At 40.7% G+C, this 15,222-nt stretch overlaps 1 protein-coding gene across 3 annotated transcripts in view; it reads left to right on the top strand.

Annotated features, from left to right (window-relative positions):
• The window catches only part of LOC139759823 (neurotrimin-like), an 85,215-nt gene that overhangs the window by 46,632 nt on the left and 23,361 nt on the right, over window positions 1-15,222 (top strand). For all 3 annotated transcript variants that reach the window (XM_071682312.1, XM_071682311.1, XM_071682313.1), the window contains one exon: window positions 9,441-9,610. In XM_071682312.1, the coding sequence (XP_071538413.1) occupies window positions 9,441-9,610 (170 nt within the window). The remainder of the gene's footprint in view (window positions 1-9,440; window positions 9,611-15,222) is intronic.

Below are 15,222 nucleotides of genomic sequence, written 5' to 3'. Positions count from 1 at the left end.
ATTTGCAGATATGTATATATACATATATATATATATATATATATATATATATATATATATATATATATATATATATATATATATATATATATATATATATATATATATATATATATATATATATAATCAGTTCCTACACGAAAGGCTTACAAAATGGTCGGGAAAAGGACAGCAAAGCAGAAGATTCTCTTCCTTTCCGTAATACGTCGGTTCAGATCCCTTCATCTACTGCCAAGACCCGCACGTGTCATGTTACACTTCATACGCCCTGCTTCTGCCCATTGAGTGCATGTCACCCTCTGTGTACCACACCGCTCCAGCTTGGTCTATCTCATACATTCCTGTCACTCTCCTACATATTCAGATCTCGAAAACTGGATGCTTCTTTCATTCCATTCCTCCATCTCTCTCATGGTCTCCCGCTTTCCGTCTTGCTCCCTCCGCTTCTAAGAAATATATTCTCGTAGTCCTTCATTCATTCTCTCCTTACGTCTAAACCATTCCAGTATACCTTCTTGGCTGTGTCAGTCAGATTGCAAACACACGTCTCTCTTACTCCCATTCCTTACATGATCAGCATGAAAGCCATCTTATGTTATTGAGGTCCTGTGACCAGCGCAGTTTCACGTTGCGGAAAGGCATCTATGGACACCATTATTTCTCCTGTTACCATCGTACAACTTGCGAGTCAGACCAGCATGTATGACCGTGGCGTTACCGCGACGTGTGGTCAGACTGTAGGAAAATGAGCCATGATCTCGGCGTTCGAGAGCTTCATTCAGAACTTCTTATGGTCGGAGAAGTACAGTGTTTCCTCTGCTTGGATAACAGTTTGGAACTTGGGATCCAGTGATGGATGAAGGTCTCATTCCTTATAACCAGTTGGTTTCATTGGTTTCATGCAGTTCTGGCTCCACATGACCTGAGGAAACTCCTTAGTATTGATTCACAACGCTGAGGTGTCTGGAAACTCATCTTGTCGGAACCTTAGCAATGCCCAGCTGTTCGTGAATGATGTTCACAGTTTTTTCATGTCAAATTTCAACTAATGCTAACCTCATTGATTCTAAGTTGACGACCCGCCATGATCACACTCAATTTGGCTACAGTTGACTCAGCATTAGCATCTTGAAGCCATCCTTATCGAGGGTCGTTCTAAAGACTGTCATGGCTGCACTTGAACATTTTGGCCCATCTTGCTACTGTGGCATCTGAAGGTAAGCCATCATCGTAGAGGATCAGTATGCGTTGACGGCATTTCATAGCACCGACACTTTCGTAGAAAACGTTGAGTTTGTTCCACGTACAAACTATATTTCACATATATACTTTTCATTCTCTGAGCAGGGCACTATCTACCGGAGATATCTTTATCATCAACAATCTCTCTCTTCTAGACTCATCTTGTGAGGCAGTATATATAAGTACGTGCGACTCTATATCTTTGCTATTTCTTACAAGGAATATTCTGTACAATATCAGCCATGCATACTCATTTACATTCCCATCTTAAGTTTTCCTGATCGCTGCAAAAGTTCCTGTTAACTCTGTAACAAAGTTGTCTTCTAAAACTATGTATTGTCTTTGTCTTGAGATTACTAAATATTTCTCTTTTCTGTTAAGTTCTCTCTCATCCCTTGGAGGGTGTGGCCGGCGTTCATGTCTAACACCTTTAAAAATCTCCTCCTCCCAAACCTGTGGGTAAGATCCTCCTAAGTCTTCAAAATTGCCCCTTTTTTCTTCATCTGCACCTTTCCCAACTCTTGCACTTCCTCCCTCAGGTTCCTGTTCTGAGTCCTTAACGTTGTCATAACCTATTTTAAAATCCACTTCAAGCAAAATAATATCTAGGTTCTCGTTACTAGTCTTCCAAACCCTGAAATATCTAACACACACACACACACACACACACACACACACACACACACACACACGAAAAAGCATCACGTGCTGGAGGTCATATGAACAATGAACGGGCAAAGAACAAAGGATTACAAAGAAAAGAGGAAAAGAATCTGAGCCGAAATAGAAATGTGTTAGAATGAGAATTATATGCACTTCGCCCCAGAGCGCTGGTTGGCTGGCTGGCTGTTCATATAGATGCTGGCCTCTCCAGGCCTGATATCCAGCCGAAAACACTAACCTCGGGTTAGCACTACACCTCTCCCGCAGAGAGAGAGAGAGAGAGAGAGAGAGAGAGAGAAACTTACGATCTATTAATTTCTGTGTCTGGCTTATGTGTTTACGTATCTAGCAACACAGTGACCTGGTAATAGTCTTGAGGGTGTATATGATAATTCATGTTCCATGAATCACATGGGTTCAGCGACAAGCAGAATGCTGTGGCAATAAGCGGAACTATTGTCCACGTATCTCGTATTGTCAACAAAGCCAGACATGGAGCCAATTCCGCACACATGGCTCTCAAAACCAGCAGCGCATATCGTCCCACACGCTTGGAAACCCTAAGTGGAGAATATCACAGACATATACACTCACACAAGCAAACTTACATATTCATACACTATGATGATGAAAATGATGATGATAATGACTCTTTCACTCTATGTAATGTTTCCAAGAAAACTTAAATTTTCTACGGTTAGAGATAAAATCTTCGAGTTTTAATCTTACATCCAGTTCGCCTGACATCTGCCACCGGTAATCTCTGAGGTTGTCCGTAAAGACAATGTTTTTATTAAAGTATCATCTTATCGTGCTCGAAGTCTGGATGCCAAGTTGGAGTAAAGGTTGGGAATAAAGATCAGGTTGTGTTGTTGCCGCCTCTACGTTACATTAAATATTTTCTTATCTTCTTTTGTGAGGCTCACAGGTCGCCTGTTGGTGAGACACAAGAGAGACTCACATAAAGAAATGATTTCCTACAGTCTTTAACGCTGCAGACATCGGCAGAATGACCACAGTCTTGATAAAGTTGGATTTGTTACAAGTCTGTTCTCACCCTCCTGTTGGCAGGGCAGATGGTGGTGAACTTCATAAATCTTCTCCCTTCCTCTCTTCTCCCTCCGCTCCAGCCTGACCCCTCTGCCCGGCACCTCTTATCAATATTTCTCCCCGTCGCATCCTGGGTATGCCAATGGGCCTTCTGCTATCTGGCCTCCACTCATATAACTTCCATGGGAATCTGCTGTATTTGAGTCGCTTCCCATGACGCACCAATGGAGGTGTTTCCCTCCTTCATCACATTACTTAGTATATTTTCGTTTTCTATCCTGTCCCTCCTTGTTCACCAAAATATGTGCTTATGCATTGTTGAAGAAAAATATTGAGAGCAACATTTCATCTAGAAGAAACTCTGCATGTTTTTGGAAGATTTTTTGTTCTTATGGATAAACACAAGACTTCTATCAGAATGTTCTTAATATCTCCTTTCTGGCAGTAAAATTATCTGTTATAGTAACAATATTCTTCATATTTAGTATCTTTTGTCGTGTATTGTAATCCTAAAGTGACCCACACTCGTACGTCCATCATGGAGGCGATCACACACTGGATATCTAAGGTCATGTTGTGGCTGTACGTCTGACCTGGCCAGATGTCATCATTATAGGTTACTGCACCACCTGGTCACAACTGCATCATCGTGATTTATCTAAGTTTTTCAACGAAAGTAATCGAACTCCAGCTTACGGTACGACCAACTTATAGATCATTTTGGACAGCGAGAAGCTGCTCTGACAGACGTCGTAGATGGGTGACTGCCAGGAAAACATGCTGAAGCAGACGGATCATGAGATGACAGTCACGTAAAACAGGAAATACTAACTAATACACTGGGAACTATATATACATACATATACATACATACATATATATATATATATATATATATATATATATATATATATATATATATATATATATATATATATATATATATATATATATACATATATAAGTTTGTTGAGTATTCCTGGCAAATTATATGGGAGGGTATTGATTGAGAGGGTGAAGGCATGTACAGAGCATCAGATTGGGGAAGAGCAGTGCGGTTTCAGAAGTGGTAGAGGATGTGTGGATCAGGTGTTTGCTTTGAAGAATGTATGTGAGAAATACTTAGAAAAGCAAATGGATTTGTATGTAGCATTTATGGATCTGGAGAAGGCATATGATAGAGTTGATAGAGATGCTCTGTGGAAGGTATTAAGAATATATGGTGTGGGAGGCAAGTTGTTAGAAGCAGTGAAAAGTTTTTATCGAGGATGTAAGGCATGTGTACGTGTAGGAAGAGAGGAAAGTGATTGGTTCTCAGTGAATGTAGGTTTGCGGCAGGGGTGTGTGATGTCTCCATGGTTGTTTAATTTGTTTATGGATGGGGTTGTTAGGGAGGTGAATGCAAGAGTTTTGGAAAGAGGGGCAAGTATGAAGTCTGTTGGGGATGAGAGAGCTTGGGAAGTGAGTCAGTTGTTGTTCGCTGATGATACAGCGCTGGTGGCTGATTCATGTGAGAAACTGCAGAAGCTGGTGACTGAGTTTGGTAAAGTGTGTGAAAGAAGAAAGTTAAGAGTAAATGTGAATAAGAGCAAGGTTATTAGGTACAGTAGGGTTGAGGGTCAAGTCAATTGGGAGGTGAGTTTGAATGGAGAAAAACTGGAGGAAGTGAAGTGTTTTAGATATCTGGGAGTGGATCTGGCGGCGGATGGAACCATGGAAGCGGAAGTGGATCATAGGGTGGGGGAGGGGGCGAAAATTCTGGGAGCCTTGAAGAATGTGTGGAAGTCGAGAACATTATCTCTGAAAGCAAAAATGGGTATGTTTGAAGGAATAGTGGTTCCAACAATGTTGTATGGTTGCGAGACGTGGACTATGGATAGAGTTGTGCGCAGGAGGATGGATGTGCTGGAAATGAGATGTTTGAGGACAATGTGTGGTGTGAGGTGGTTTGATCGAGTGAGTAACGTAAGGGTAAGAGAGATGTGTGGAAATAAAAAGAGCGTGGTTGAGAGAGCAGAAGAGGGTGTTTTGAAATGGTTTGGTCACATGGAGAGAATGAGTGAGGAAAGATTGACCAAGAGGATATATGTGTCGGAGGTGGAGGGAACGAGGAGAAGAGGGAGACCAAATTGGAGGTGGAAAGATGGAGTGAAAAAGATTTTGTGTGATCGGGGCCTGAACATGCAGGAGGGTGAAAGGAGGGCAAAGAATAGAGTGAATTGGAGCGATGTGGTATACCGGGGTTGACGTGCTGTCAGTGGATTGAATCAAGGCATGTGTAATGGATTGGGTTGGGCCATTTCTTTCGCCTGTTTCCTTGCGCTACCTCGCAAACGCGGGAGACAGCGGCAAAAAGAAAAAAAAATATATATATATATATATATATATATATATATATATATATATATATATATATATATATATGCGCTACCTCGCAAACGCGGGAGACAGCGACAAAGTATAAAAAAAAGAAAAAAAAAAGAATATATATATATATACTACGCCAAGTAAACAACGCCAGTCAAACTCATTCATACTCCCGTACTACCACACAAATATCATAAATTTGCCATCTAACATCTTTGTTAAATACCGTCATTTAAACTAAGTGATTTAAATCTGTCATTTAAGCTCATTCATTGGAGTTAAATGCTTCCATTTAAACTAAGTGATTTAAATGATATTTAAACTCTTTCATTAGATTGGACTACTTATGTAAACTCGCACAAACTTATTTTTCGTTATATTTTTTCTTATAGAATGGAAGATAATTGATCACTGTTATGCAATTTAACCCTTACTTCTATATCAGAGTCGTTAATACAGTCCTTTGGATGAAAACAAAATTAGTTACGTCACTGCAGCTCGTCAGGCAGCGTAGTAAGGTGCCATTTAACTTCGACGTCTTGCCATCACGTGTTTACATGATTATTATCCTTTCTAAGAACAAATACCTATTTTCCCTGAGTAATGATATTGTTTCTTGTGAAAAAAGGTATCACATACAGATTGTATTTAACAGATTGGTAAAATTTTATAATTTTAACCCATAAATCTTAAATATGATGTTCAACCATGCTAATTAAATATTGTCATTCAATATTATTCCTGTAGACAGTTACTTAAAATCATTTTTTCACATTTTCCTTAATATTGCAAAAATAACAATGCGATATTTAGATTTTTTTCTTTACAATTTATCAAACGTTAAATTACAAAATTCTTAGTTAGAAAATCGCAATCAGAGCGACGCTAAACAATTGATAAATTTAACGAAAAGAGAGACGACATTGGTGACGTCACTGCAACCAGTCAGGCAGGGTATTGAGGCGCCCATTTAAAATCCAAATGTTGCCATACCATGATCATATAAATATTCACCTTGATAACTACATTATTCAAAGAAAGAATTTTCGCCATGCATTACACCATTCTCCACTGCTAGTGACTTGTGCTATAACAGAAAACAGCGGAAAAGGTGATCCAATAAAGACATACAGAGAAGTGGACACACCAGGTCCTATCTTCGCGTGGTCACACCACGTCTCATCTTCGCCTACATGAAGACACACCAACACAGGCATCACTGAGGTTACCATAACCACGTCAGCCACCCGGGTCCTCTCACCACCGCCACCTGCTGCCTCTGTGACCCTTTACTGCAGCCGACGTCGTCGCTTTCAGGAAACCCTTGCTAGTCATCATCTCCCTCCGTTACCACCACCACCTTCGCCGCCGCCTACGAAGCGTTGCCATACCACCACCGCCAACCTGGCCACCTCCCTCAGCACTGTGATGAACCGATTTGTAGGCGTGCCGTACGTGGGAGACGGTCAAGGACATCGTGTATCTCCGGGAGAAGTTTCTTTGCCATCTGAAGTTTGCATCAGCCTTCACTCCTGCCTGCAGTAGCATGCTTTCCGACATGTTTCATGAGCTCCTCTTCGCCAACGGAACTACCTTGGCCACCAGTGATGCTACTACGTTTGTGAATCAAAACCCATTGCAACACAAACCTCGTCAGGTGGTAGTGTCCCGCAGTGTATCGAGACAGACTTCCCCAGAACTTTTTTAAAGGGGAAGTAAATGTTTATAGTTGTGTTACTGGAGTGATAGTTTTCATACATGGTGCTTTGACAAGAAAATAGTGAAATTGGAAAAAAATGTAGCTTAGACATTGAAGCTTATTGATATAGTGGTTAAATTGATGAGAACTACTATTGACTTTTGTGTAAATAAATTAAACATTTCCTCTTTCCATAGCCAGAGGTTGAACCATTATGTGACATTCATTTTTTTTCTTTTCATTTCAAGTTAGAAGTTTCAGTTTTCTAAATTGTTTCTTACATTTTTCATATGTATATATATGTATGTGTGTGTGTGTGTATATGTGCGTGTGTGTGTGTATGTGTGTGTACGTGTATATACATATATGTATATTATCCCTGGGGATAGGGGTGAAAGAATACTTCCCACGCATTTCTCGCGTGTCGTAGAAAGCGACTAGAGGGGACGGGAGTGGGGGGCCAGAAATCCTCCCCTCCTTGTATTTTTTTAACTTTCTAAAATGGGAAACAGAAGAAGGAGTCACGCGGGGAGTGCTCATACTCCTCGATGGCTCAGATTGGGGTGCCTAAATATGTGTGGATGTAACCAAGATGTGAAAAAAGGAGAGATAGGTAGTATGTTTGAGGAAAGGAACCTGGATGTTTTGGCTCTGAGTGAAACGAAGCTCAAGGGTGAAGGGGAAGAGTGGTTTGGGAGTGTCTTGGGAGTAAAGTCAGGGGTTAGTGAGAGGACAAGAGCAAGGGGAGGAGTAGCAGTACTCCTGAAATAGGAGTTGTGGGAGTACGTGATAGAATGTAAGAAAGTAAATTCTCGATTAATATGGGTAAAACTGAAAGTTGATGGAGAGAGATGGGTGATTATTGGTGTATATGCACCTGGGCATGAGAAGAAAGATCATGAGAGGCAAGTGTTTTGGGAGCAGCTGAATGAGTGTGTTAGTGGTTTTGATGCACGAGACCGGGTTATAGTGATGGGTGATTTGAATGCAAAGGTGAGTAATGTGGCAGTTGAGGGAATAATTGGTATACATGGAGTGTTCAATGTTGTAAATGGAAATGGTGAAGAGCTTGTAGATTTATGTGCTGAAAAAGGACTGATGATTGGGAATACCTGGTTTAAAAAGCGAGATATACATAAGTATACTTATGTAAGTAGGAGAGATGGCCAGAGAGCGTTATTGGATTACGTGTTAATTGACAGGCGCGCGAAAGAGAGACTTTTGGATGTTAATGTGCTGAGAGGTGCAACTGGAGGGATGTCTGATCATTATCTTGTGGAGGCTAAGGTGAAGATTTGTATGGGTTTTCAGAAAAAAAGAGTGAATGTTGGGGTAGGTTGGGCCATTTCTTTGGTCTGTTTCCTTGCGCTACCTCGCAAACGCGGGAGACAGCGACAAAGCAAAAAAAAAAGAAAAAAAAAGAATATATATATATATATATATATATATATATATTGAAAATGTTTCATATATATATATATATATATATATATATATATATATATATATATATACGCAAAATAACTATATAATCGCCTGGTAGTCTATACGCGTTGAATCCAACGATATTAAGTTGTTGTTGAGATTGTCTTACGTTTCCATGGACAAAAGAACTTGCTCAGATCTTATTTCTTCCGACCTTAGGACAGGATCTGAGAGCCCTGAGGGCTTGAGTGGCCTTAAGTATTTCCTTGGTCAACAGAGAGGGTGCGACCCGACCGGGGTTTACGATATCCTTGGGCTGGGAGGAATCTTGCTTACCTGGGAGAGGCACCACTGAGGGTGCTGGTGACTGGCACCTTGAGGTGACGTTAGGGAGAAAAATGTTTGGCTGACTTGCTGTTTGTGGGACTCTGATGTTCTGTTGCTGCGTCTTTCAGGTTATATGCGATATTCATCAGCATCTACATGATGCAGACAGGTTATACCTGTCACTGTCTGGTGCCGGCACGAAAGGTGTTAGATACTGGTGGTCAGATCAGTGTCACTGAGGTAAGCAATGTAACCTTCTCATTCCAATCCTTGAGAATCAATATCAGTGTCCAGCAAACCCCAACACCTTCAACAAAGGTCTTTAATCAAACGCTGTGCTGTGGTACACCTCTGAGGACCTCGACACAAAGATAGTCAGCAATGACAGGGCCAGGATCGTTCTAATTAAATGCACCTTCAATTTTCATCCACACACCAAAGTACTTATCGAATTAGTTCATTATCTTCATCCTTCCTCGTGTCCTAGATCCCCTCTGAGTGGGGGAATCAATTGTGTGTATTTTCACGACCATGTAAGACGGCTGCTGGCTTCCTTTAGGGTTCAAGTCTAGTGCTCATTAAGAAATGTATAAATCATTATTACCTTCATCCTGGCATTTTGCTCCATCAGTCATCATTAATGTTTTCGTTTTCTTTGTCTTCTAAGGTCACTGTCACATCCGGGGGGGCCACGGACCACACATGGATGTACACTCGCCGACTCTACCCCCACCACTGCCACCCCAGCTTGACCCAAGTCACTCGACAGACGTCACGGCCTTGGCAGACAAAACAGCTATCCTCAACTGTCGCGTCCACAACATCGCCAACAAGACAGTAAGTAGCTTTACAAGCGAGTTTTGGTGCGTCCGCGCGGGAATGATTTAATAAGACTTTTGAAGGTATTAGTTACTTGGGAAGGGTGAGGTATATCTTCCTGGGACGTGCAAGAGGAATACAACTAATGGCTCTCAATCTTTTGATGTATTTGACAACACTAAAAGCTCAAAAGAACTCGTTCCCCGTACTATACACACGAGAAAAAAAATAGCTAAATTCACATACATAGATATGTGCTTTATGTTCAAGCACAGTTATTTCTCTTTGGTAAATATGTCATGCGATTTGCATATGTCGATCAAACTGCCATTGCCAATCTCGCTGGGAGAGTCCAGTATAAACCATGATTGACTACTCACATTGGAACTATAATTATCTTAATGTAAGCCGATCACTCCCGACTCTTGCAAATGAAAATCGCTTTTTCTGGCATCATGTAGAGTCAAATGTTGTCAAACCGAAAATATAGATCCTCGTTCAACATGTTATATCAGCTGGAACCTACGTCATATATAGTGGAGAGGATGGATATAGCTCCTAAAGATAACTGTATCCCTCGTAACGCATTTTTATCCCTTGAGTGATACTGAATTAACATAGCCAATTAATCTGTTATATTCCTTTCATCAGGTCATCGAGAAAGAGTATTATGCCATCCATCATTAGCAGCTTCCGTGGTATAGTGGTCAGGGTCGTTGGGTGTGGATTCCAGGGCATTGAATCGAGATGAAGATATCAGGGAAAGATACAGTATAAGTAATGTTGATTGTTGGACAAAAAAAAGACAAACAAATATATGACTTTATTGACCTGGAGTTAGTTTTTTGATTAAAAAACTTCGATAAAAGGTTAACTGATTTTACAGACAATAGAAAAGGCCAGAGAAGATCGTAAATTCGAAATGGCAACGTGTGAGGGGCCCAAACTCCTGGTGATAACAGCACAAAGGGTCTGAAAAATGTGAGAGGTAATAATGAGTTTGGACTTAGATTTAGCTGCAAGTATTGTTTGTGGTCATGTGTGAGGTGTTGAGGGGAGGTCGAACGCTGGTGGTGGGGAGGTGCGGATCATGGTAGCGGCGCAGCAAAGGAGGAACTACAAAACACGTGTAGGATGTGGCAGAAAAATGCAGATTTTACTGGATGAAAAACTGCTCATGCAAACAAAAAAGAAATGAAGAAAGTGCTCACAACGATTGATAGGAGACGAAACGAAAGAAAATATAAGAGCTTAAGTATTTAGGTTCACTGTTGGGTGAAGAAGGCTGATAAAGTAAATGGGAAGAAATTTCTGGGATCAGTTGCGACAAGACGATGGTTAGAGAGAGAGAGAGAGAGAGAGAGAGAGAGAGAGAGAGAGAGAGAGAGAGAGAGAGAGAGAGAGAGAGAGAGAGAGAGAGAGAGAGAGAGAGAGAGAGAGAGAGAGACGCAGGAGAAGAGAGGCGAGATGTGTGGTTCTGTGCGCGGCTGGAAATTGGACAGTGCTGAGAGAGGACGAAAATATACATAAGGGAACAGAAATGAGAATGTTGTGATGGATGCTGAGAACATCGCCGAGGGAAAGAAAATGGAATGGCGACATTAGGAGTGTAGTGGATGTCAGTAACATCGTAGGAAAGGCAGAGGAGTTCACTGTAGCGTGCGATGAGACCTGGGGCTGCATACAGGGCGATACAGAGAGATGGGGCAAAATGGGAATATGACGGAGATGTTTGAGTCGTTGTAGAGTGAGAAGCAAGAGGAATTTGAGAAGAAAAAGTTAAGTTCGCTGACCCTGAGTATAGAAACAAAATGATATGACTGACTGATTGAACAACATAGATTCACTTCACTTGAACATTAATACTAATGTTAAAACATCTTTCCTTGTTGTGATCCAGAAGTAGTCAATACCTGAACCTTATCATGATGAAGATACTTTTGTTGTCAAAGTCAAAATCTTTTAAGAAGGTTAAAAGCATAGATGTCTTGTGTTTGTGAGGATGTGGTCGACAAAGTGCAGGAAACTAGCCTATGGAACTTGCATTATATAACGTAAGCTTGATGATATACGAACCTTCAACACAGCAGCCTGAAGATAATGTTGATGACACTGGGTCCTAACTCACCCAGAGACTGTAGGGTTGTTGACTTCTGTATTACGAAACATGAATGATGATAGAATACGATGGTTTTTACAGGTCAGAGGAAACTGCTTGTTGAGTGTTACAGTTAAGTTATTGGATTAAGTGGAGCTCTTTACCTTGAGACTGCATCACCTCTTGGTGAATGCAGAGTTTTGTACAGGCTTAGGGGTTGATGAAGCTGAGGTAGTCCGGTAAGTGGAGTGTGTGTGGCAGAGGTGTTTCCTGATCAAGTGAACTGCTTTTTTATCGGAAGGTGATTACAACAGAGACAAGAAGGAGTCTGTTTGTTTAAGCTGTTTGAGTCTCTTAATTTCCCACACTACTGGCTGATGAATGTATGGAAATCCAATTGGCGTGCTAGAAATATAGAAAACAAAACCAGTATGATCTAAGTTATGTATAGGATGAAATAGTCTTGTTCCCAATATGCATGAAAAATAACTAGAGACTTTGATACACTAGCAGAGCACATTTGTTTTTATCATTTATACTTCTTACTGGGGAGAAAAATGGAACATATTAGAAGATGATACGAGCTGTCGTGACAGATCCAAGGCGATTACCCGCGCACGCCATGACTGGCTCGAGTGAGTCATGGACGCTTCAAGGGTTCGAACACTAGTGAACCTCTCACTCTCAGCACCCTCACTGAGAGGATTTCCTTATTATACTCTGTCCTTTATTACCCTACAGAGCTGTTTGTATTCTTTTTACGATTCCTCCATCATTATAAATGCTGGTTTTCCTTCCATGGTGACTAGATCAAGAACAGGTACTATAACGATTGTTGCTACTACTGGTACTGGTCTGGCTTTTTCCAAGTTAGATCACTCTCGCCTCCAAGAATCATGGACGCCAGATAAAGTAAATTCTTTCAATGTAATCAGGTTAAAGGTATCGTGAGGGCGACCAAGGTGTTAGGAAGAGTAACTGGACTGGCAAAACCTACTTTGCTCTGAGGAAAAGAAGAAAACTTGAAAGTTTCAAAGAAAAAGAAAAAGATGTTTGATGATTAAAGTTTTGAGAAAGAAAAATAAAACATCTTTTGAGACATTGTAATTGAGGTTGACGTGATTCTAGAATTTTTGAGTCAAACATCGTTGGATTTATATAATACATACTTGAAATGTATTTGCTTCCTCAGGAAGGCTACACGTTTCAGCCATGCTGTAAGAAAAAGCCTTTAAATTTTTTCTTATATTAAGAAAGTCAAGGTACTGTAGGGAACTCTTGTTTCTTCGTAACACTGAACAAGATGTGGGACATTCCTCAACTTCACTGACATTTTCTTGTATGGGATGCCTCCAGTGAGTTGCTGTATGACGAAATATGAGAGAGACACATGAAGTCTATCAGTACGATAGTCTGCAAGTTTGATGTGGTCTGTGTATCAACGTGATATGTAAACAATGAAGGTAGTGATGACCGATGTGTGTCATACGGATCTAAAATTCTGGATATTACACAACAACAAGGAAGTGACTCTCCTGTGGTCAGTTGCCTGGAGGTGTAACTCAGAGACACCGATAAACCTGTGTCGCTGCAGAATACATGATGGTACACCTCGGGTATGGACGAGCTGATTGAACATTAAAACTGGAGACCTGATTAAAGTATGTTATAGTGAGTGACACAGTGACCTGAGAGAGAGAGAGAGAGAGAGAGAGAGAGAGAGAGAGAGAGAGAGAGAGAGAGAGAGAGAGAGAGAGAGAGAGAGAGAGAGAGAGAGAGAGAGAGAGAGAGAGAGAGAGAGAGAGAGAGAGAGAGAGAGAGAGAGAGAGAGAGAGAGAGAGAGAGAGAGAGAGAGAGAGAGAGAGAATATCTAATTTGTATATGTCGCAAGAATAATTCAAGGGACACATGATAGGTGCTGCGTTGTAATTATGGTCAATAAAGACCAGATATATTGACCACTAATCTCTGACGCGAGGCCAATACATCTGGCCTTAATTGCACTGTGTAGATCATGTCACTGAGGGCTGTGCTAACAGGAAAACACACTAGGTCTTTGTTCTTTCATGACCAGTAGAGATACTAATAGATATCTTATAACCTCGTGGTCTTTTATGAAGAAGGACAGGCAATGATGCTGCGTCCAAGATTAAATGACTGCATTGAGATTATAAAGTTGCTTTTCCAGCAAGTTACTGGTTTAATTTCTAACATAATCTGAACGATTTATGTGTGTGTGTGTGTGTGTGTGTGTGTGTGTGTGTGTGTGTGTGTGTGTGTGTGTGCGCGTATGTGAAGTTGTCTAGTAAAAATAGATAATACGCAAACACACACATACACACACATACACACACATACACTCACACACAAGGCTTGATGATTGGTATCCACAATAGTAAATCTCTCTCCTCGTAGTAATGACACACCGAGCAATAGCTGTCATAGCATGTCAACCTATAGATGGAGAGGACAATTTTGTCTATGTTTGGCGGACACAGACCACCACTGGATCCCACCCTAGTGGGAGTGGGTAAGTCAATACCCCTACTGGCGAGTTCCACTGTGGCTGTCGTTGTGTTATTCATGTCCCGGATCATTTATGGATAGATGACAGCAGGGACGAGTACCAGGGCCCGAGTGAAGGGGAGTACCTGGTTCTCTCCGCCAGCCGCCCATACCGTCGGTCTGGCTGACCGGATGTAGGCCGACACAATACGCTCTGTGTGCTGGGGGATGCCAGCCATCCACTGCCGGTGCTTGTGTTGCCTACAGTTATCGAACATAACCCAAATTCATTTCAAACGTATTTACAATTGTTTTTTCTTTTGTATCTTTCGTCGTGGTTCCGCCTGAGCAAGTGAGCATATAGAAGTTACGTTCGGTCTTTCAAGAAAGAAGAAAAAAATCTTCCTTAACACTTCCTACTGTTCCTTATCTCATGGAAGCAGCTGTTCACCTGGACACAGACGCGTGTAAAGGATCCTGTAATCACTCGGAACATATGCGTAAGGAAAATTTTCTTCACCAAGTGTGGACACTGACATTAAAATCTGACACTAATTAGTTTTGTTTCTCTGCCTGGGGAAAAAAAGGAAATATGCTTTGGTAAAATCTAAGCCAAATGGAACAATATTATTCAGTTTGGCTTAAATTTTTACCAGGATTATTTCTTTTTTCGAGCAGAGAAACAATATTACTGGATGACGCAAAACAAATTAAACGCAAAATCTGACTACAGCATATATATATATATATATATATATATATATATATATATATATATATATATATATATATATATATATATATAGAGAGAGAGAGAGAGAGAGAGAGAGAGATATTTTATTACCTGAACATTTAACAATAATACTTTAAAATTTTTTGATTTGAGGACCTTAAACATAGCGTATACACTCTGTGTTTTCATCTGTGATACCACTAAAACTCTGAAATTTGAGAAGAAACGAAAGAAGTTGTTTACGATAAGCTGATAGAGGTAATAAGACAGTGGATTTAGTATGCTGGTGGAGAT

Source organism: Panulirus ornatus, chromosome 34 (genome assembly GCF_036320965.1).
Source record: "Panulirus ornatus isolate Po-2019 chromosome 34, ASM3632096v1, whole genome shotgun sequence".
In the NCBI taxonomy this organism is placed as follows: domain Eukaryota; kingdom Metazoa; phylum Arthropoda; class Malacostraca; order Decapoda; family Palinuridae; genus Panulirus; species Panulirus ornatus.
Note: the sequence above shows the minus strand (reverse complement) of the source record. Positions and strands in the feature narration are given on the sequence as shown.